We start from the raw sequence: 23,830 nt of genomic DNA, 5'->3' as shown, positions 1-23,830 counted from the left end.
CAAGTAATTCTAGATTTGAAGCTTTCGTGACTGCAAGGATTCATATTCTTAGGTTTTTTCGGTAAAGTCACGTAGGTAAAAAATTAAAATTAATAAAAGTAAAATAAAAATATAATAAAAATCACGACGTTTCGGAGGCAACACAAGCTTCCGTCTTCAGGTGGAACCGTCACAGCACGATAGCTGTATCAAGTAAGAGAAATTCCAAGAAAACAGTCCTTGTAGATATACTGGTTGAGAACCAAGGTTAACGGAAGGTAGTTGGTTTGTTTGTATGGAGTTGTGGAACACATCAAAACAATGTGGAAGTTTGAAACGAAACTATTTTTTTTTACTATTTTTATTTTACCAGATAAGGTCCATTGAGCTATACAGGCAGTCTTCTACTTACGATGGGGATGCGTTACGACGACCCCATCGTAAGTCGAAAATATCGCAAGTCGAAGATGGCCTAGCCTACCCAGGAGTCTTAAAGAATTGTGATAATTTAGCAAAACAGAGCAATTTACAGTACCGTACTGTGTAAACTATATACCGTATGTATTTATTTATTACAATACTGTATTGCACAGTAAAATGTCAAGTAAAAAAAACAAGGTAAATTCTTAGCCTACCTTTATGAACTGCAATTTTATAGAAAGTTTTTTCAGGAAACAATCCTATCTGCATCACAAAAGGCGGGAGATGCGTACATCCCGCCAGCGTCCCAACGTACAGCATCGTACCTCGTACGTTGCTGCGTTTGACTGCCGTGCGATATTAATAATATTTTACAATTTTTTGGTATCACTATCCGCATCGTAAGATCGAAATATCGTAAGTCGGACCATCGTAACTCGGGGACTATCTGTATAGCTATTTTTTTAGAAGCCACCCGGCCACAAATGATAACGTGACCAAGTGGTTTATTACGTGGAAATGTCTCGCAGCTAAACAATCTAAACGCACGTTTGTTCTAAATGTGCAGGGAAAAACCGGAGGACCCGGGGGAAAATCCACGCTGGCATGGGGAGCGAGACACGCAAAATCTTAATATACGGCAGGCGTCAGGGTTGGGATCGAACCCACGACCTCCTGTATACCAGGCGAGGTAGTTAACATCTCCTAGCCATCGTCATGATGATAAGAGAGAGAGACACCGTAAACTCCGAATATACAACAGCAGGCGTCAGGGTTGGGATCGAACCCGCGACCTCCTGTACACCAGGCGAGGAAGTTAACGCCTCGCCACCTTGGCGAGACATTAACTACCGTGTGCTGCAAGCCTTTAAGACTTACGCATTGAATGCTGGAGAAGGAACAAAAGCATTGACAATTACAGCAGGAGACGTTTAAAGCTTCATCCTGAACACGGGCATGAGATTTAATCCCTCGTATTGTTTGTGCCACTGTGGCTTTTATGACACCCACATCGATTATGTGTAGCCACTACAGTTAATGATATACATGAAGCGGTTTTTTTCTCCTGATCTCATTTCCATGACCAGTTTCATTGATGGGGTGGGGGGGTAATATTGTTTTGATGTTTGAGCTTTTCTTTGGAGTTGTCGAAAGTCTCATCGTATTCGTCAATATCGGTTCTTCGTCATATACGTGCACGTACGCATGTTTTAAAGGAATCGCTCAAAGCCACTTTCAACTGTGTTTTCCAATCAGGAGGCTCGTTTGTAAATACAGTAAAACCTTGGATTGCGAGTAACTCGGTCTGCGAGTGTTTTGCAAGACGAGTAAAAATTTTAAACAAATATTAATTTGATAAACGAGCGAGGTCTTGCAACACGAGTAGTACGTGTATACGCTTTGTTTGCCGAGCGTCACGTGATCACCACTGATATACAAGTGCTTTGATATACGAGTGCTTTGGATTACAAACACGGAACGAATTATGCTCGCAATCCAAGGTTTTACTGTATGGGTGGTTTGTGTCTCCATGGTGTTGCATCGGTTGAATGACGACAACAGTATTTTACAGTGCCTTTGTCAAGCCACTGTTGGATGAAGGCCTTCCCACGCCATGACAGTTTTGATAGTTGTTTGACCATACTTCACCACTATGGTTGATTCGGGTCGGAGAACATTGGTTTCTATTTTTTTACTATATTTTATTTCACCAGGCAAGGCTCCACTGAGCTATACAGCTCTTTTTTTTCAGATGCGACCCGGCCACAAATGATAGCTCAACGAAGTGGCTTATCACGTGGACATTAATAGCAGCCAAATACTCTTAAGCGCACATTACTCAATGTGGGATGGAAAACACGGCGGGCCCGGAGGAAAATCGACGCGACCACGGGGAGAGAGAAATGCAAACTCCAAATATACAGCAGCAGGCGTCAGGGTCGGGATCGAACCCACGACCTCCTGCGTACCAGGCGATGGACGTGACATCTTGCCACAGCGGTTGCCCAGGGCCAGTTTCAATATCACTTGCCACTGATGTTGGCCACAATTGGGAATCAGATTTTATGTCTCCGGGCTCATGGTGCAGCGCGCCAACCACTGTGCCACGACTCCACCGCCAGCATTCAATCTTCCTCCCACGCTGCGGTCTCTGTCAACGAAGCTACGAAGCCAAACCGTACAGAACCTCGTCACGGCTGCTTCGGAGATGATTTATAAACGGGGCCCCCCGCATCAGTCGGACAGAATCCGTCATCATCTTGGCTCTCTGTTACCAATTAACGATATACCACCTCTTTCCCCTTTAGCAGTCAGCCACCACTTAGGTTGCACATTTCCGTATAATTACTCGCAATTACAGCCCACGCGGCGGCTTTAGCGGGCGGGCAAGTGTCTGGTGCAACGAGCGAGAGAGCGCCCCGTGCCTGTCAAAAATTGGCTAGCGTAGGTGGCAGCTCGCCGTGACGGTCGTCGGTAGTTGTGACGACGACGACGACGACGACGACGACTTGATCGCGTCGACCGCCGCGCCGCTTCCAACAACAACAACCGAACAGCGACAGGAATCCTCGTGAGATTTCCCAAACACCCAACCCCGCATTGATCACGGTAATTATGTAATGGTTACCTCGAGGAGCAAATGCGTCGGTGATTAATGCGGCCGATTAAGATTTAATGTCTCGCCCCTTAATGACGTTGTTGATAGATTGGGTTTGTTTATTTCTAATTTTTGTTTTAAGACATTTGCCTTTCCGCGATGTTCGTTAGTACCTAATGGACTCCCTGGCGTGCAGAGTTTTTTCACGGCAGGGAAAAAAAGTGTAATTCGAACGATATCGACCGCCCACCCCCCCTGACGTACATCGTGCATGCAATTCACAAATGTACGATCATTACCTTTCGCGGAATAATTCATAGCCAACTAAAATTGCGAGCAAGTAATTTTCACGCAAAACGAGAGATATAAAGCGTATGTCTTCTTCCCGAACGTGTTTCTAAAGTGTGTTCAGTCGATCATCGGTTATCCGGCACCTCGCGATTAATAAGGCTGCCAACATTATCCGGCGGTCTCGGTGCTGATCCGTCGAAACCGGCAAGTCCGCTGCGGTCCGGCGATCGGTACCATGTGTGTGACAAAAAATGCAGCTATGTGTGATTTTAGTGTCAAATATTACATACAGTAAATTATACACTACATACAACAGAAACAATGAAAATACTGCACGCGTATACATCACCCATGCACCACATTTACGGGAGAATAAACACGATAACTTTTGACAATAGGGTATTTATTTTTGTCTTTGTATGTTTATTGATGCCAATTTCACATGGTAAACATTAAAAACACACGAAAAAATTTCCCCAAAAAAACCTAAAACGTTATGTTTTGCAAGAATGCGCAAAAGTAAGCTGTCTACATAAACAAAGACCTTAATCTGTACGTCTCAAAAACCTCCAGGGTACTTCCCGACAAGGTAGAAAGCTGAAATTTGGTACATATGTACTAGTAACTTCAGAGACACTAATAGTAGGAGGCACACACGTTTATTCTCTACATCCACAGTACAGGGGACAACTTCAACGTTGTTTTGATGTGTTCCACAACTCCAAACAAACAAACCAACTACCTTCTGTCAACCTTGGTTCTCAACCAGTATATCTACAAGGACTGTTTTCTTGGAATTTCTCTTACTTGATACAGCTATCGTGCTGTGACGGTTCCACCTGAAGACGGAAGTGTGCCGGCTGTCCGGACAGCCGGCACACTGCCTGACCCACAACGCCGAGGAGGTGAAGACTTGCGCAGATGACAGGTTCCATTCCAAACGACAGCCCCGACTCAGCGTCGGGGCCTCCCTTTTATCCTCCCCAGCGTCGCCTGGCTCCGCCCTCGGCCACGCCCCCTTCTGGAACCCCACGTGTCCCATCTGTCACCTTTACCCAATATCAGAGGTCGCAAACGGGTTTTGATTCCTTACCCGTACCCGTACCCGGCCGCACCAGGGTCGTAAACGGGTACCCGTAGCCGGCCGGGTACGGGTAGCCGGGTATCGGGTAGGGTACGGGTATCGGGTACCCGCTTGCGACCTCTGCCCTACATCTCTTACCCCCGCCTATCACGTGCCCTGCTGGCAGAACGGGCTACTACACCCACAATACCGCTCTCTGTCAGTAACCAGCGCTAAGCGCCCCAGTGACCCATTCTATGTCACTAGACATAGGTAGCTTTTAGGACACAAACAACAGCACAAATGTGAAAATCCAAATTTTTTTGTTTTAAGGCCCCCAAATATCGAATTTAAGTACCCCATGAACATGTGTGTGCCTGGTGTTATTCAGAAACCGTTCAAAATATAACATTGCGTTTTTTTTCCGTTTAATAGAGCGTATAACGGCAAATAAAATTAAATCTAGAACCATCGTTCTATCTTTTATTGTTTTTTAAATATTTCGGAATAAAGCAGTTTTGAATTAAAAAAATAAGCATTTTATAATGTTGAAATCGCAATAATTCGAAAACAGCAAAAGATAAGAGCTTCCCCTCATAGACTATTGAGTTGATAATGTTTTGTTCTTTGTAATAAAAAAACTGCGGAATATTTAAATTGAGCGGTTTCTGATGGGTATATCTTTAAATATAACAAGTTTAATGAAGTCGTCAACATTTTTGAGTAGTAGTTAGTGTTTGAGTGTAGATATGAATTGAACAAAATAAAATAATGTCGGGTTCATTATTACATCTATTGACAACTTTTGCCTGACGAAGACAGGCTTCATGAACTAGTTTTAATTTTAAATAACGATTTAGTGATTTCCGGCGTTTTTGAAAATCCAGTGCCCCCTTTCCCCTCCGAAGCCTCTGGATAATCCATGATCTGCTGTGTACATATATATATATGAATTGCATGTAAACAAAGACAGATTACTCCCATATAGTCCTTGACGGACTGTTTTGGGCAACAGCTGTTAGCGCCTTTGTCTTGTCAATGTGAAGGTTAGGCACAGTACCAGGTACTCATTGAAGGGCCAGTCGACCTAGGGGAGTCCCAGGACCAGTTCAGATTATTTGCCGCTGATTTTGGCCACGAGTCGGAATCGAACTCGGGTTTCCGGGTCCGCAACGCGTTGTGCCGAAACGCTACACCGCCGATCCCCACTGCATGTGAAACACTCATATACAAAGTCAAAGATTCTCTCCGTATAGCCTATAACAGGCTTTTACACCATTGGAACCTCATTTGCCAGAATAAAAAATATGATAATTGGTTTTTTACCCTTTTATCTGGCAACAAAACTGACACCTTTTTTAACAAGGAGTCATGTTTGCATAGACCACAATGCCTGCAGTCATAATGCAAACAAAAAACATAACTCTGATAATGTATGCATTGTCCTTGAAGTTGATTGGTCCACACCCGAGACAGCTTTCCTTAGAGCCTAGTCTCACATGGTGTTGGACCTGGTCCAACACCATCAGAGTTATGTTTTTTGTTTGCATTATGACTGCAGGTATTGTGGTCTATGCAAACATGACTCCTTGCAAAAAAGGTGTCGGTTTTGTTGCCAGATAAAAGGGTAAAAAACCAATTATCCTATAACAGGCTGTTGGGGAAAATGCTGTTTGTGAGCATCTATGAAGGCCGGTGCGGCACGAGAGGGGGTGGGTGGACAGGACTACGCCTGGCCGCCTTTGTCTTCCCAGTCTTGATGTTTACACACTGCCCCAGATACTAATTTAAGGCCGAGTCGACTTAGGGGAGGTCCAGAACCAGTTCAGATATTTGTCACCGATGTTGTCCGTGATACGGGAATCGAACTCTCGTCCCCGTGTTCGTAGCTCAGTGCGCGCTAACCACTGCGCCACCGCTCCAAAACACATGCGCACGCGCGCACACACACACAAAACTGCTCGGCTCTAGCAATGCCCGAGCCAATCGAGGGGAAAAAAAAAAATAGAATTGACAACTCCAAAATGAGGTATTGATGCTTCTTAAAACAAAGGTTCAGAGGTCAGCGAAGGGTTGCACCCAGTTTATAAGGCTGCAGGCTAGCTCTGGCTGCGCTTCTGGGGGGGCAGGCGCCGGTTGCAACCCCATTCCCCCCCCGGTGCTCGTCCAAGGGCTCTCGTGTCGTCCCTCGTTGAACCGAGCGGCAAACTATTGATTTGTTTGTTTCCTGGCCCAGCAAATACGGCGACCCTGCGGCATTTGTTTCCGTCCGATGGATTTAATTTGCGCGCTGTGCGGCCGTGCACGCCTTTGCTTCCACGGCTGCTGTTTTAGCGTTTCTCTTCATGCGTCTCCCGCCCGCCCCCGCACCAACGATTAGCACGGTTGGCTACGCATGGCGCGGAAGAAGTTGAACACGCGCGCACAATATCTGCCAAAGTTAACGAGAGGGGTTGCACAGCAACGAGTGCGAGATGCATGAGCCTCTGCGGCCCAACGCGGTGACGTCAACGCGTCGTCGTGTGACGTCGTCTTGTTCTCACGGCTACCGTTGCGAACGGAAACGCCTCCGCACGTCTGGAAAGCGTTGCAGAGTCCGCGAGTCGGCGTGCGTCTTCCTCCTCGTTTAATTGAAGCCGGCCGCGACCTGGACGAAGCTGCTAGTAACGCGCGTTCGCGCACCCACCCTCGCAGCCTCAAATTTTCTACCTCCCCCTCGACCCCCCCTCCCCCCCCAAAAAAAAAAGAATATCGCCGCGGCAAATGAACGTAATCCACTTTGGCGCGTGGAGAAGAGAGAGAGGGGGGTACCGCGTGAATCGCCCTGGGGTCGCGCGTCACGTGTTCACGAGTGAGACCGTACGAAACGTGCCGAGGCACTAACTCCATTTGCTAGATGCGTCGTTCGCTTTCTGCTTTAGGGTGGGGGGGGCGGAACTGGCGGCTTTTCCGCATATTCGTCTCGAGCGGAGCGGACGCGGTTTCGTTCTCGCTCACTTTGCCGTCGTCGGCAACACCGGGCTCGATCGGAGGCATCTCGAGATTGAACGCTCGCCGCTGGTGAGGCAGGGCCAGAGGTCGCAACCTGGTACCCGATACCCGTTCCCTACCCGATACCCGGCTACCCGTACCCGGCCGGGTACGGGTAGCCGTTTGCGACCCTGGTGCGGCCAGGTACGGGTACGGGTAGGCCGTGAGTCACTGGTGAGTAACCGTTTGTCACTCATTTCGGGTAGGGTACGGGTACGGGTAGGGAACGGGTACCCGTACCCGGCCGGGTACGGGTACGGGTACCCATTTGCGACCCTGGTGCGGCCGGGTACGGGTACGGGGTAAGGAATCAAAACCCGTTTGCGACTTCTGGGCAGGGCTCCCGGGTCGACTCGGAGGTCGGAGCACTCAGCCGGCACTGCTCTCAGAATCCTTGGGTTTTAATTCGGGCAGCCGCCCTTGCGATGAGAGTCCGCGTTCTCGCGTGTCGCGAGTTGGCGGCCTCCGTCCGGTCACCAACGGCTTGGGTGTAATAAGCCGTCACGTGGAATCTGTTTCCGAGCGTCATTGTCCTGAATTGTCGCGGTGAGAAATGAAACGTCGGTTTGATTTGTCACGCGGCTGACATTACAGCCGGTGGCGGGGAAGGGTGAGAAATGCCGCCCTCTGCTGTGCGGGAACAGAGGTCGTTCGAAGGGATCTTGGGGGGGGGGGAGGGTGGGGGGGTAGCTCTGTGTGATGCCCGTTTCCTGGTGGTTGTACCGCCCTGCGAGTGATTTGAATGGACGTTTCAGGACGTGACGGCCAACACCACAATCGGAACGAAATTGTGGAGAAAATAATAATGACAAAGAATGTAGCCGCCAATCGTGTTTTTTTTTTTCCCCCCCCGATTGCGTTGGCACGGGTTTTGCCGAGCGGGAGGTTCAGGAGAGGGGGGGAGCAAGAGACCACGTGTATCAAAAACAAAACAAGTCCCCAAGCTCCAGATCCCCTACCGCGATCCCGCGGTTGCAATCCCTAATGAACCCCCCCAAGGTGCGAAATAATTCATGGCCCCTTCAGGGAAGTGAAGGCGAGCGTCTGTGACCCCCCCGTTGGCGTTTAGGGAAGGTCGTTGAAGCATCGAACTGAATAACCCCTCTCGCTCACGCTGCCAAATTGACAGCGTTGACAAAAAACTGATAAAAAACAGGCGAAGCAGCTGATGCAGCTGATGCAGCTGATGCCGCTGATTCAGCTGATTCAGCTGATGCAGCTGATGCAGCTGATGCCGCTGATGCAGCTGATGCCGCTGATGCAGCTGATGCAGCTGATGCAGCTGATGCAGCTGATGCAGCTGATGCTGCTGATGCAGCTGATGCAGCTGATGCAGCTGATGCAGCTGATGCTGCCGCCCTCTTTATGTTCATCCGGGCGAGGTGGCGCGCGCCTGCCCTCCGGCAGAGGTCGCAACCGGGTACCCGATACCCGTACCCTACCCGATACCCGGCTACCCGTACCTGGCCAGGTACGGGTACGGGTACCCGTTTGCGACCCTGGTGCGGCCGGGTATGGGTAAGCCGTGAGTCACTGGCGAGTCACCGTTTGTCACTCATTTCCCAACGTCTTGTCTCTTCTCACAATTCAAGTTCCTAGAATCAACCCACCCGCGCCTGCAACATGGCTTCATCCCAGAGGTCGCAATCGGGTACCCGTACCCTACCCGATACCCGGCCGGGTACGGGTACGGCCGGGTATCGGGTAGGGTACGGGTACCCCGATTGCGACCCTGGTGCGGCCGGGTACGGGTACGGGTAAGGAATCAAAACTCGTTTGCGACCTTTGCCCTCCGGTGCTTTGCAGGCAAGGGTTGCTGGACTACGTGCATCTTTGTCAAACTCCCCCAAAACTCTGTCGACTACAGGGAGACCAGCAAATGCCAGTAGAGCAAAGGCGTCTTGCGAAACCTACCTTTAGCGGACCTTTGAGTGTGATTAAAGGTTTGTTTAAAAACTATTAAACTATAAACTTTTCTATTTTACCAGGTGAAGGCCCACTGAGCTGTAAAGGTTTTTATCAGAAGCGAGCTGGCCACAAATGATAGCTGAAGTCTCTCCAGTAGGTCGTGGGCTCGATCCCAACCCTGACACCGGGATATTGGGAGTTTGCGTGTTCTCCCCGTTGTCGCGTGGATTTTTCTCCCGGTCCTCCGGTTTTTCCCTTGACATTTAGGATCGACACGTGTTTAGAGTATTTGTCCGCTATACATTTTTCCACTTGATGAGCCACTTCGTTGAGCTATCGTTTGTGACCAGGTCGCTTCTGAACAACAGCTACGTAGCTCAGTGGGAAATCGTTTTATTTTTTTGCTTGGTTTACAATCCCGTCTAATTCCACGTTTATTCACGCGCAGATTGGATGCTGCCGTGTGACTGCTCACAAACCGAAGATTGCCCTGCAAGCGTCGCCCAATGCAATAATCCGTGTTTGAGAAATGCAAAAATCACCTGTCCAAGAGATTGGCTGCAAAGATCACAGGTCAGAGTGGCTAGCTGGCATGGCTGAGAATCTGGGTTCGAACCCAGGTTTGTTTCCTGTGATTAAATAGGATTCTCAAACGTCGTGAGTTTATGGTCACGAGTGACACAGACTCGTGCAGAAATCAGTGGGTTGTTATTAAGCTGAGTTCTCAACCAACGTAAGTTGATGGTCTGAACCCAGTCACCGATGACTGCGCAAAAGAGCCATCGCGTTACATCGCGTTACATCGGGTTCTGCGCTTGCTTTTGCGACATTCCAGCTGTGAGAATGAAAATGACCGGTTTGCTGCAATGCGACGACTGCTCGTCTAGTCAGTGGCAGTGTGGCTGGTGAAAGTGCTGCCCTCTACTGTGCCGGGACAGCGATTGCCACTTCAAAGCGATCTCGGCGGTAGCTCTGTGAAATCCGCTTCCACGGGCCGGCCCTCCCTTTGCGAAGGCTCCCGCTTTTCTGCGAGGCCTCCGCGTGGTGCCTTCGTCTCGCCGTGACGTGACGCCGACGGCTCGGGAAAACATTTCCGGGAGGGAGGGGGGGGTGGGAAAAAAAAAACGATCGCTTACACAATATGGGCTCGCGAGACCCGCGTATTGGAGTGAGCGTCTCGGAGCGACGGGCTCCCGTGGGCTCCCGTGGGCTCCCGTGGGCTCCCGTGGGCTCCCGTGGGCTCCCGTGGGCTCCCGTATCCTCTCCTCCTCCTCCTCTCTGCGGCAGCCTCACCTGTAATTATGACGCGGGTCGCTCCTTCCTCCCCGCGGCGGTTCGGCGGCCGCCCCAACGTAGGCCGGGCCTGCGGGTTTTCTAATTGCGCCGAGAGCTTCGGGATACGCGGCCCTCCCACGTGGAACTCCCCCCTCCTCACCACACTCCCCCCCCCCCCCCGCCCCCCCCCCTTTGTGGACAGCCCGTAACATTCCGTGTGAGACGCACGCTCCGCTCCAAAGCCCAGCGCTGCTATTAGGCTGTCCGTTAACCGCAAAGGGGAAGCCAATTAGAAGAAGAAGACGGTAGGCATCGTCGTCGTTAATTTTCTCTTTTTTTCTTTTTGAACGTCGGCTCCGCCGCGCGTGGGTGACTTGTGTTCGCCGCGTGTCGTCGTGTCGCCCGCTCAATCTCGATGCCCCCCCCCTCCCCGCCCCTCCCCGCCCACACCCCCCTGCTCTCCCCCTTCTGCTCCCCCCGTGGTGGCGTTGACATTATTTTGTTTTCTTGTAGTGCCACACCCCACCCCCCCCATCACCTCTCTTCACATCGAGGGCTCGAAGCTGAGAGTCCCGTTGCCCGACAGCGCAGAGGATAAGGGGGGGTGGGTGGGGTGGGTGGGGGGTGTGAGGTGGCGAGGGGGGGAGGAGGGACTGTAGGGGGTGAAGGGGGTGAGGGCGACCCCCAACGGGTTACAGCGGGGGATGTCCCTCCGTGCGTGTGCGTGTGCGCGTGCCTTTATAGGTGCTCGCTAACAGCACTTGCCCCAATAGTCTGTTAAGGCTACACGGGGGGGGGGGGGGGGATCTTTGTCTCTGTGGGCGAGCGTTGAAGACGATGCCCCCGCCGCCAAAGAGCGAGCGAAGTCAAACTGCGCTCGGTAATTCCCAGCCACTCTCAGTGGTCATTTAGGTCGGAAATTGGGGGAATTTAAAGATGAACGGGAAATAGAATAGCATCAAATATGTACGCAAAATTAAAACCGAATGAATTACTCGCTGGGAAGTGCACTCCTGGCTGTGCCTTTTGTAATTACGAAATTGGTCTATTAACTCTTTCCCTCTCGACGCATATTGATTGTTTTGCTTTACTCAATTTATTTTGCTGGCACGAAATTTGGTGCCCAAATCGAAAATGCTGGCGTGAGGCCTCTTTTCAGAACGGTTCCATGCTCCGATTTTTCATTAAGGCCCTTATTGAGTCCACTGCTGGACGAAGGCCTCCCCCACTCTGACCCATCTCGTCAATGCTATTTTGCTGGCAGTGGCTGGCGGGGCGGAGGGTGGAGTTGGGGGGGGTTGGGGGGAGGTTGTGCGGTGTAGGAGGCAGGGAGCTCAGGACCAGTTCGGATTTCTAAAAAGAGCGTAGCACGCAAACCGTTGCTCCACCGCTCTGCTGTACTGGTGCTGCCATTGCAGCGATTGAGAGTGAATTGAGCGCCCTCCATTAACGGCGAATTTGCCGTTCTCGACAACAGCGTGCAGTGGATTTGCCGAACTAAAATTGTTTTCATGTTTCGGGTCAGACCTTGATATTTATTAAGACAGGTTTTACATTTCCCTCCCCTCTCTCTTCATCTTTATTTTTGTGTTATTTCCCCGCTCCCCCCTCCCCCCCCCACCTTATGTCAGGGCTTGAAACGGTGATGGGCGGCCAGGTAAATTGATGTTGAGCGAAGGTCAGGAGTAGAGGCCACTCGGGAGGGGAGGCCACGTTAACGTGCACTTGGCTTTCGAGATGCTTTGCGTAATAGCTTCGGGATTAATACCGCGATTGCTGATACGCTGGGTTGACCTCGGCGGTGTTGCTGTGCCGCGCGAGTGGGCTCAGTGTTAATCCGTTACTTAAATAGAGACATACATGGTGGTGTTAGGGGGCAGCACAGGTGGATTGAATACCCAATTCCACACGCACAAATACGTAACACAAATGTCCCCCCGTACGGCACAGTGGTAGGTGCTGCTACGAGCACCTGTGAAGGCCGACACGGCACACAAGGAGGTGTGTGGGCAGCACCACGCTCGACCGCCTTTGTCTCCCCAGTGGCGATGTTTACACACCGCACCGGGTACTCCTTTGAGGCCGAGTTGACCTAGGGGAGGCCCAGGACCGGTTCAAATATTTAGCCGTGAGCATGAATCGAACTCCGGTCGCCGATTTCCTAGCGCAGAGCGCTGATCGCTGCACCACTACTCCACCCTCCACACTAATTTGCAAAGACAAAGATCCCCCATGTAGACTTTAACAAACTGTTGGTACAAGTGGTGTTAGCGAGTACCTAGGAAGGCCAACATTGCACACGATGGGGTGGGTGGCCAACACCACACCCGATGTTTACACACTGCCCCAGGTACTCATTTAAGGCTGAGTCGACTTAGGGGAGGCCCAGAACCGGTTCAGATATTCGTCGCTGATGTTGGCCGTGAGCGGGAATGGAACTCGGGTCGCCGGGTTCGGAGCGCAAGCGCGCGCGCCGCCCCGTACACGCAAACACGCGCACACGCGCACGGACGCGCGTGCGCACACGCATTCACACGGAGACACATGGGACCTGCTAGGAGTTAATTTCAGTTGGGCTGCTCACGATTGATGCAGAGATGATGGGTTTTTTTTTTGTTGCCGTGTATTTTTTTTTCTTTCATATTACAACCGAAATAAAAAAAAAAGGGGCCTCCAAAATTGTTCCATTACCAACAGAACACCTGCCACATTACGTATATGCCTAGCTGGTGGCGGCAGCGGTGTCGGCAGCAACAGCAGCACGTGACAGGGGTCACAGGTCAATGTTTTGGGAGCTGCGGCACGGCGATCGGCTCCGCGCTGAGAACCCGGCGACCCGAGTTCGATTCCCGCTCGCGGTCAACGCCGGTGACGGCATTTCTGAACCGGTCCTGGGCCTCCTACCCCCTCGGTCGACTGGTCTCCAAACGAGTCCCCGGTGTGTGGTGTGTAAACATCGTCACTGGGAAGACAAAGGCGGCCCAGTGTGGTGCTAGCCACACACCCCCTCTGTGTAGGTGCTACTCGTGAACGGCATTTGCCCAACACTTTCTTTGTCTTTTTGTGGCCGCTGCGTATGTAGTGGCTAGATATTTACACTATGAGACCTCCTTTACCAGTGGCAAAATATAGTAATAGGTTTTTTACCCTTTCAACTCGTACAAAAACTGACACCTTTATACAAGGGATCATGTTTGCAATAACCATAACACAAGCAGTCAAAATGCAAACAAAAATAAACAACTCTGATGATGATAATGACAGTGCATATCATTATCATCATCAGAGTTGTTTCATTTTGACTGCTTCTGTTGTGGTTATTGCAAACATGATGTCTTGTATAAAGGTGTCAGTTTTTGTACCAGTTGAAAGGGTAAAAACCTATTACTAGTGGCGAGATGTTAACTACCTCGCCTGGTGTACAGGAGGCAGTGGGTTCGATCCCGACCCTTGACACCTGCTGTATATTTGGAGTTTGAGTGTTCTCGCTCTCTCTCCCCGTGGCCTGTGTGGAATTTTCTCCGGAAAAAACATGCGTTTGAGAGTTATTTGGCCTCTGTAAATTTCCACGCGATGATTAGCCGCTTGCTTCGTTGAGCTAGCAATTGTAAGTGCCGTGTCGCTTCTGAGAAAGAGCTATGAAGCTCAGTGGGACGTTACCCTGGTGAAATAAAAAAAAAAGTAAGTTTAGTTTTAGTCCGCGGGCTCAGATAGGCCTCGGCAAGGTAAGGTAAAAGTGTAAAAACAACGAGCCTACCTTTACCCTACCTTTTACCTTACCACAATACAATCACTCTACCCTACCTTTTACCCTTTAGCAGGTAAGGTAAAAGGTAAAAAGCAACGAGCTTACTTTTACCCTACCTTTTACCCTTACCCCTTGGCATGTCGACACCTTTACCCTTTTACCGGTAAAAAGGGTAAATTACCTTACCTTGCCGAGGCCTCGGCGCAGGGCTTGAATAGCTGGTTCGTTCAACCCTCTCAACGCTTCAGAGCCGCAACGTCCGAGTTGACAACGTGCACACGGAGCACATGGGCACGGCCCAGTTATCGAGATTGTTCAGATTGTTTTGCTGCTATGAATGTCCAAATGACGGGACACTTTGTCGCGCTGCCATTTGTGAATGCCGGAATAAAAGAGAGAGTCCCGCCTACTCGTGTCTGTGAATTAGCACACTCCACTTGTTTGAGCATATAAAGCCCACTTTTCCCTTTTGAATTGTGACCAGTTTGAGACATCACTCATCACTTGAAGCGGTCAAACTCAAGTCACCAGGTTCATAGGGCACCACGCTAACCACTGCGCCACAGCTCCAAACAACAACGACAATGATAGCCGCCATTCACCGCAAAGCTTGCACCGGGGTAGGGGCAATTTGAGGCCATGTGACGTGTCGAATGCTCGCTGGTAGGGAGGTCACGGGAGAGGCCCAGGTGGAGCTGACTGGACTTGCCGACGATTGGACCCTTAGCAGCTCCACGCACAACATATATGTACACACACACACGGACAAAAAAAATCCCTCTTCGCCTACCAGACGGTTGAGGTCATTGCTGTTAGCGAGCGCCTATTAAGGCCGTTGCAGCACACGAAAAGGTGGGTGGCTAACACCACTGCGTGCCGCCTGTCTCCCTGGTACTGATGTTTACACACCGCACCAGGTACAGTATTCATTTAAGGCTGAGTCGACGTAGGGGAGGCCCAGGACGGGTTAAAATGTTTGCCACTGTCAGTCGTAACTCTAGCTTCACACACAATGACAAAGATCCCCCGTGTAGCCTTCGCAGACTGTTGGGGCAAGTGCTGTTCATGGGCACTTACGCAGGCCGGTACAGCAAATGAGGGGGTGGGTAGCCAGCACCACGCCCGACCGCCTTTGTCTCCCTCGTGGCGATATTTACACACCGCACAAGGTACTCAATTGAGGCCGAGTCGACCTCGGTGAGGCCCTGGATCGGTTCAGATAATCGTCCCTGATGTTGGCCGTAGGCGGGAATCGAACTCGGTTTGACGGGTTCGTAGCGCTGCATGCTTACCGCTGCACCACCACCCCCCCCCCTCCCCGTCAGAGACAAAGATCCCCCGTATAGCCATAACAAACTGTTGGGGCAAGTGCTGTAAGCGAGGCCGGCACGGCGCACGAGGGGGGTGGGTCACCAGCACCACCCCACGGCCGCTCCTCCACACGCATGCACACGCGTGTACATGCAGCACACGCGGCGCGCACAAGGCCGACGCCGTCTCGCGAGCCCACGGGAGTCGGCGTGGCTGCGTGGCGCGGAGCGCTTAGCGATCCGCCTCCATTAGCGCCGCACCGAGGTTGGCGACCGCCCACGCGCCCCAGCTGCTGCTCGCGACCCCCCGCAGCTCGTCAAATGCATCGCGCGGCCCGCGGATAACGATAGCCCTGCGTCGTCAGCGCCCGCCTCGTCGGCTACAATGGCCAATTATACCGTAATTAAAACGTTTTTTTTTACGATTGCCCCCCCCCCCCGCTAATTGGACCGAATGTAATTTGGGTCAGGTTGATTTAGGGGGGGTTGTGGGGGGGGGTATATGAACAAATCGGGCAGAGTGTGGTCCCGCCCTTGAAGTCACGCGGGTGGTGGGTTTGGCCTTCGAGCACGGGGGGGGGACGTGCGACGTGGAACGTGGAGCGGTGACGCCGGGACCCCGTTGCGTGGGCCCCTGGCATGGAAGAGACCCATCGCCGGAGGTTTGTTCTACGCCTTCTGGAAGGCCTTCGCCCAGCTGCGGATGGACCGCGGCTGACGGCGGGGAACGATGATGACGGTGGCGGCGGCGGCGTATCGCTCGTTGCCAAGTTTGATGAAAGTGGTTCATGCGTGAGCGTGACGGACGGCCGTGGAAGAGGCCTTTATCATCCAGCAGTGGCTAGATCATGGCCGATGGTGACGACGACGACGACGATCATCATCACTCATCCAAGCACGGCAGCATTGCCCGTAACACCCCGCCCTGACCAGAGAATTGTCGTGGAATCTGAATTTCAGACGCTGTGTTTCCGACAGACCTGTTCTTCACCTGAGGACGGCTGCTTGCGTTGTGGCCGAAACGTCGTGAGAATTGTATTTTATTTTTTATTATTTTATTATTTCCCTTCTACGTGACTTTACCGAAAGAACCAAGAAGATGAATCCCTGCAGTCACGAAAGCTTTAAATCGAAAAAGAGTTAGTGGCCCTTCGTGCGTCCTTTCTGTCGGAGTCTTTGGTTCGCGTTATGCCTTTGGAGTGCCTGGGTATCAAAGGCTTGCTTGCAAACGAGACCAGTTCTGAAGGCCTAAAACGCGAAGTGGGTGGGTAGAAGGGGGCGGCGAATATTCTTCAAACTATGGGGGTTCTTCGTCCTTTTCTCTTTCATAGCATGCGAAGGCGCAGCTTTTTCATCACGAGAAATAAACATGCTCTGTTTTGCAGGCTTTAATAATTTTTTTTGTCTCCGTGGGTCTTTTATCTCCTTTAGCCTGGGAAGGTGAAGCTAATCTGTCTGTGCCACACGCGACTCTCGGCTCTAATGAGCCAGCGCTGCGTGAGATAGCGTTTGCCGGAAATGCGCTCGCCGACCGTCAAAACAAACAGCTGTCCCAGACGCCCAAGCAAATGAGGTTGTGTGGTCGGATGTAACGAGTGAATTTTCAGCGTCAACTTTTTCGAGCTCACCAAAGTTGCTCAGAGGTCAGAGCGCTGAGCCGGTGGCCCCACCACCACCACCACCGAGATGTTGAGTTCAAATCCCGGCAGTCGCCTGCGATTAAACCGGCTTAAATGCATCCGTGGTTTCAGCCCGGTCACCCATGACTGCCACAAAGACACACACACAGGCAAAATTACATTTGCTTCTGCAGTTCATTTGGGAAAACGTTTCAGCTGTGTGAGAATTAACAACATCGGTTTTACTGTGGTGCAATGAACATTAGTTTCGGGAGCAGGCTGCGTGAGAAAGCGGTGCCCCACCACTTTGTTGATCAGAGGTCACCTGAAGGGCTTTCAGTTGCGGCTCTGCGATGTCTGCTTCCGCTGGGTGTTCTCACGCACGAGTGAACCGAAGGGACACTTAATCTCCTAACAAGATGGGGTCATCGCTGGGAGCCACCGGGATTGTAGTGGGCAGCAGAGGAAATAGTCGTACAGTGTTTTCGATTGCTCCCGCATCTATGCTCTCCCCCACCTTCACCAATCTCACCTTCCATTCATCGGCACAACCCGCACATCATGAGGGTCCTCATCCGGCAGTGGAATGACAAAGAGGCTTGTACGGTTTTACTTCGGTTCATAAATTGCCCCAGGGTCAACTTGCACAACGCGTATTGCCCAGCAGCAGCTTTGCCTCAAGGAGTGCTTTGGTGGCTGCCATCGGTGAGAATTCAAACCCGCCACTTTATTTTACCCTCCAGGCAAAACCTCCGGGCCCATTGAACGCTGCTTGCATCACGCAATTTGTGTTTTAATTTGTGTAATTAATTGTTTACTTCTAATTTGCGTGTTATGTTTCCCTTTCGTTCAAATTGGCGTGCCATGTTTTTCCAGTTAGTTACGTTTTCTTATGTCCTAATCCCCTTTGATTTTGCGATATGCCGAGTGGTGGTAATAAGCAGCGTGGAATGCACCTCCAGCAGAAACTCTCTTTTGGTTAGAGAGTTGGCAAATTTTTATTTGATCGTATCGTGGGTGGTTAATGTGGCCGCAACTTGAATTCAAATGCGTTATTAAATGCTACATTAAATTGCATAATTGCGTTATGGTGCAGATGTCTGCTCTTCTGCATAAGTGAAATGTTGCTAAGTAAGTTGGTGGTCATCAGTGACTGCACAAAAAAAAAACCCCATCACATTAGCTTTGGATCTGCTCTTAATTTGGTTAAATTTCATGCCTGACAATTAAAATGTCCCTTTCATTGCCACGCGACGAACATCGCTGTCGTGTTGAGTGTGCCGTCCCGCCACCTTTGTGACGTTCTGCTCCCGGCCACGCGTTGCATCGCGACACCCGTGCGAGACGGCGACTGGCTTTGGCGGAGGACTTCATCCAACGGTGGATTGACCCGTGGCACGCGATGACTGTCGCATTGTTTCGCATGAAGAGGGTTACGAGTGCGCTGCCGGGCCGTTGGGCTTACGGTACACGCGCGACGCAGAGCTCCGCTGAACAAGCTCCAATCCCCCCACCTTCCCCCCCCCCCCCCCGCTGCTGATTTTGCAGCAGCGAGATTCGCGAACGCGAGAGCAGCTGCCGTGCAAATCGAGGCAGCGTTTGGGAATAGAGGGGGGTGGGCAGGTGTGAGATCTTCCGCGGTTGTTGGACTGCCCGTCACATGAAAGGAGGGGACCGGTCTTACGGAGTGCTGCCCATGTGTGGCTGAAATGGTTATGGGTCTCATCCAAATGGCCCAGAGGCATCGTTGAACCTTTCACAACCCGTTATTGATGTGGGTGTGTGTGTGTGATATAGCAGCCAACATCATGGGGTTTTTTTTTGTTTGAATAAAAATATAACTGCGTAGAAATTGTGTTCTTACATCACTGAAATGGCAATGCATTTTTGGTCTGGGAATTGCTCGAAATCTATCCTGACTGCATTTTACTAATGTGTTGTGATTAAAAGGGGTACGTCAACACCAAAGCGTAGGCCGCATTCAAGTCTGTTTTACAAATGGACTATTTGTCCTGTGATGTTGCTGGTTCGTGTCGGTCTTGTGCGAACCAACAAACCTCCGCACCGTCCGTCGTTCACGCTGATAACAAGCGGAGAGATGCGAGAGCAAGGTGTCAGTTTTGTACCAGTTTAAAGGGTAAAAACCTACTACTATATTTTGCCACTGGTAAAGGAGGTCTCATAGTGTAAATGCTTACCCCGAGCTCTCAATACTCTGATAGTGCGCCGTGTTTGAGTTGCACGCCTTTTGGCGTCATCTGGTCCAACACCAATGGAGACTAGGCTCTAAGAAAAGCTGTGTCGGGTGTGGACCAATCAACTTCAAGGACAGTGCATATTATTATCATTATCAGAGTTGTTTCTTTTTGTTTGCATTTTGACTGCTTGTGTTGTGGTTATTGCAAACATGATGCCTTGTATAAAGGTGTCAGTTTTGTGCCAGTTTAAAGGGTAAAAACCTACTACTAGATGCGAGAGCATCGGCACGGAGGTTAGTGCACTGCCGCCACGAGTCCGGTGACCCGAGTTCAATCCTTGACGACAGCCAACCCCGTCGGTGGCGAGTGATACACGAGCCGGTGCAAGATCCCTCTCCCCTTTCACCAACCCGTACTGGCCAGCACGGTGAATTATGGTCGAACAATTCCCCGTGGCTGACGCGACATGTGCAGCCCTTTTTCATAGTAATATGATCTTTTTTCTAGATGTGAAGTTTTCGTGACTGCAAGGATCCATACTCTTGGTTCTTTCGGTAAAGTCACGTGGGTAGAAAAAAAAATCACGACGTTTCGATTGCAACACGAGCAATCATCATCAGGTGTGATAACCACGGCAATAAATTTTACCGTGAAATTTCATGCTGTGGTTGAAATTTCATGCTGTGATTGTCGCACCTGATGATGAATGCTTGTGTTGCAATCGAAACGTGGTGATTTTATTATTTTATTATTTATTTTCTTTACCTACGGGACTTTTACCGAAAGAACCAACAGTATGAGTATAGTAATATGATACACAATGGGTTGTATGTAATGAGTGAAAATCACACAGCACATTGAAATGTTGGGCAGTGGTCCTTCTTCAGAGTAGAGAGACGAGAGAGAGGGAGGTTATCTCGCCTGCATGCTGTTGGAGATTGCATTTAGCAACGTGATGCCTTGGAATTGCTGTGATTTTTAAATCCTTTATATTAAGTTCACTTGCTTGCTTGCTTGCGCGCTTACGACCGTGCAAATCTTTCGGTCGTTTTTAACCCACTTCCCGTGATCCAATCGAGCTGACATTTTGCACACAGACTCGTTGTGCGTGACAATTTATTGTCGTGAAATTTTTTTTCCAAAATTTTCCACTTTTTAGGAAAAAAAAAATTAATATTTAATTTAAAATACCAATGTGATAAAAATGAAACTCTTACTCAAGAAAAACAGAAATGAATAATAAAATGAAACCGATGCCACGCATATAAATGATTTATAGTGAAAAACTCTGTTTTTACGGGTTAATTTTTTCCCCCTGTAGTTGAGCGCTAGCGGAGTCCATGGAGACCACTGTTCGTCAACCAAATTTTGTCCGCGGGCCACAGAATAAAATGAGCGCGAGCGTGCTGGCAGACCATTCGACGTCGTACCTTTCCGACGCCCCGAGGCATTATGACGTCGTCCGGCCTGGACATGACCTTTAACTTCTACCTCTTTCCGACAGAGATTTCATCCCCCCCCCCCCCCCCCGTTATCTCTTTTGTCAACTCGCTCATCTGTCCTTTTTTTTACCTGCGACATTCTTATCCCGTCTGTGTCTTATCTCGCTCATTTGTCTCCTCTCCTCGATAATCTGTATCTCTCGTCTCCGGTTCTGTCATCCCTGCGTTTGATTTCTCTCCCACTCATCTCACTCGGCTGCATCTCTGATCTTTTCGCTATCTTATCACGCGCGCAAAAAAACAAAAATTGAAGTTCCTCTTTTTCGTCACGCGAATTTGTCTCTTTGCGTCTTCGCGAAACCGTAAGAGCGCCCAAGGGCCAGATACGGCCTACGGAGGCACCGCCAGTCGGAGATCCCTCGACGTAGACAGAGGCCGTGGCCATCTGCCGCGATGGACGCGACTCACGCGGTTCGTTCGCACAGCTCCGCCTTTTAAGTTGTCTTGTGGTTGTTGTTGTTGTTTGACTTGCATCCCACTGGGATTTTTGCACACAGCGTTGGTGTACGGTGCTTTTTCTGCAATATTTTGTTGTATTTTCTTGGATTTTCTGTTTGCACTCAGTCACTTTAAGATGTTTTCTTGTTCATGTTTTTGTTTTTTTGTTTGTTGCGGTTGCACCCGATTCAAGAGCCGAATGGCGCACAGGGCTACACCTAATAAATGAACTTGAAACTTGAAACTTGCCTGTGCCGTGAAAGCCCCTTCGCTGCGAGGGGGATGAGCGTGAAAAGGCGGCGGAGTGCTGCGATGATTTCCACCGCGGCGTCTCCAATGCCCGTGGGTTCAGCCGAGCAATCATGAATCCCAACCCCGAGTTTTAACCCCCAGCCCGAGCCGACCCTAATCCGAAGCCTTAATTCCGTGACCCTGTCCGTAACGCTAACCCCGACCCTCCGAATGCCATCGTGTAACTGAAGCCGTAACCCGCGATTCTAATTTGAATCTGAACCCATAACAGTAACACAGAATCTAACCATCAACTCCAATGCTCATAATAACCCTAACTCCTTAAACGTAACCCTAACCCTGATCTTAACATAACTCGAGCCTAAACCTTCAACACTGTCCCCAAACCTACCCCGATCCCGAGCATCAAACTTAACTCCTAGAATTTATGATACTGACTCTTCTAGCTCCTTGCATTAACCCTAACCCGTAACCACTAACACTAACTCGTAACCACTAACCCTTAACAGTAACCCCTAGCCCTAACGATTCGCATTGACTCTTAACTCCTCGGTCTTCTTTCGTACGGCTGCTGATGTAGATGCAGAGCAACAACTTACATTTCTCATCTCAGGCGGTCGAGCCGACCGATCGCGCCGCGTCAGGAGACAGCGGAGCAGCGTATCGCCGCGATGTCTCCGTCGTATTTTGTGGGTCGGGAGTTGCGTCCGTTCTATGTTCTACGGTATGTTCTGGACGTCCCTAACCCCTTACGGGGGACGCTGAGCTTCCATCGCCAACCCTAGCCCCTGATCTCGAACCCTCGCCGTAACGCGTGCGCTGTGCGCGTGCCGTGTGCGCTGTGCGCGTGTTCAGGCTCTCGCAGAGGATCGAGGAGAACAGGAGCCGGCTGCAGGGTCTGGACACACGCCTCTGTCTGGCCCAGGCCAAGATTGACCACATGAAGGGCAGCAAAAAGGCCATCAAGGTCAGTCGGGCCACTCGCTCGGTGGGGGGGGGGTGGTGGGTCAGTGTCTGGCAGCGGCACACGTTGTCATTGACCAGTCCGGCCGGCCGGGTTTGAGCTGCGCGTTGAGGGTTGGAAACGCGGTGCACTTTTAAAATCGCCGAGATTGAAACTAATTTCTTTAGAACTGCTTTTTATGTCTAGTTTGTTGTCCCCCCCCCTCCTCCTCCTCCTCCCCCCGCATCTCCGATTAGTGCGATTGGCTATGTACCGTGCCAAAGAAGTTCAACAGACATACGTGTGTGTGTAGAGACAGTTTTTTGGCTAACCATCGAACAAAGACGGTCACGGCCTCGCGTGCTTTCAGATGCACTTTTTGCAGCTGTCTGGAGTGCTCTTCTTTCCGATATCAGGAAGCCACTGGAGCCATGCACTTTGAAATCATCTAAATGGAAAACGAATTTCTTCAGAACTGCGTTTTGTGTTTAGTTTTGTTGTCCTTCGCCCGCACATCTGATTAGCGTGGTTGGCTACGTACGGCGCGAAAGAAGTTCAACATAGAAACACGTTCTCAAACTTTCTCTCGAGCTTTTTGCCACGCACTACCGCGGGCGTCTTAGTAGCAGTTGAAGGTCGAACTCAAGTCGCGTCGGTGGTAGCGCAGCACTCCATCACGTCGCCACCGCTCCTCCGCCCCACTGCCAAAACATTCCAGGGAGTCGAAGGTGCCCGCAGTTGTGCGTGGCGAAATATTGAGAGTGGAAAAAAAGTATTTGAAACTCGGCCTCCTCTGGAAGACTGCGCTGGTATTTTGAGCGGCCACGGGAGCGTATGTGCTCGAATGTACGTAAGTTGAACTTCTTTTGCACCGTACGAAGCCAGCCGTGCTAATCGGAGGTGCAGGCGAAGGACAGCAAACGAAATACAGAAAAAGCGGTTCTCAAGAAATTAGTTTTCAATGTCGATTTAAAAGTGCATGGCTCCAGTGGCTTCCTAATGTCGGAAGGGAGAGCGTTCCAGACGGCCGCGGAAGCACATCGCGGTGACCCCACCGTCTTTGTTTGATGGCCAGCCAGAAGCCGCTGCCGCGAGGATGACCGGAGTCCGCGTGTGATGGTTTATGCTCCTTGAGATCAGCGGGGCATTGTGGTTCATTTGTGGCAAGCACTTTGATGTGGGTGGAGTTTTTTCTTTTTCTTCCTTACTGTGATATCCATGGGTGGGGGAGCAGCGGTGTTATGGGCAATACTGC

The 23,830-nt window shown here is 50.6% G+C and overlaps 1 protein-coding gene across 3 annotated transcripts in view; it reads left to right on the top strand.

The window, feature by feature from the left end:
* The window catches only part of WASHC1 (WASH complex subunit 1), a 113,504-nt gene that overhangs the window by 6,000 nt on the left and 83,674 nt on the right, over window positions 1-23,830 (top strand). For all 3 annotated transcript variants that reach the window (XM_078612263.1, XM_078612261.1, XM_078612262.1), the window contains exon 3: window positions 22,488-22,599. In XM_078612263.1, the coding sequence (XP_078468389.1) occupies window positions 22,488-22,599 (112 nt within the window). The remainder of the gene's footprint in view (window positions 1-22,487; window positions 22,600-23,830) is intronic.

The sequence above is a fragment of the Lampetra planeri genome, chromosome 38 (assembly GCF_965212315.1).
Source record: "Lampetra planeri chromosome 38, kcLamPlan1.2.h2, whole genome shotgun sequence".
Lineage (NCBI taxonomy): Eukaryota > Metazoa > Chordata > Hyperoartia > Petromyzontiformes > Petromyzontidae > Lampetra > Lampetra planeri.
The sequence above is the reverse complement of the archived record's forward strand: the minus strand, read 5'-3'. Positions and strand labels throughout refer to the sequence as shown.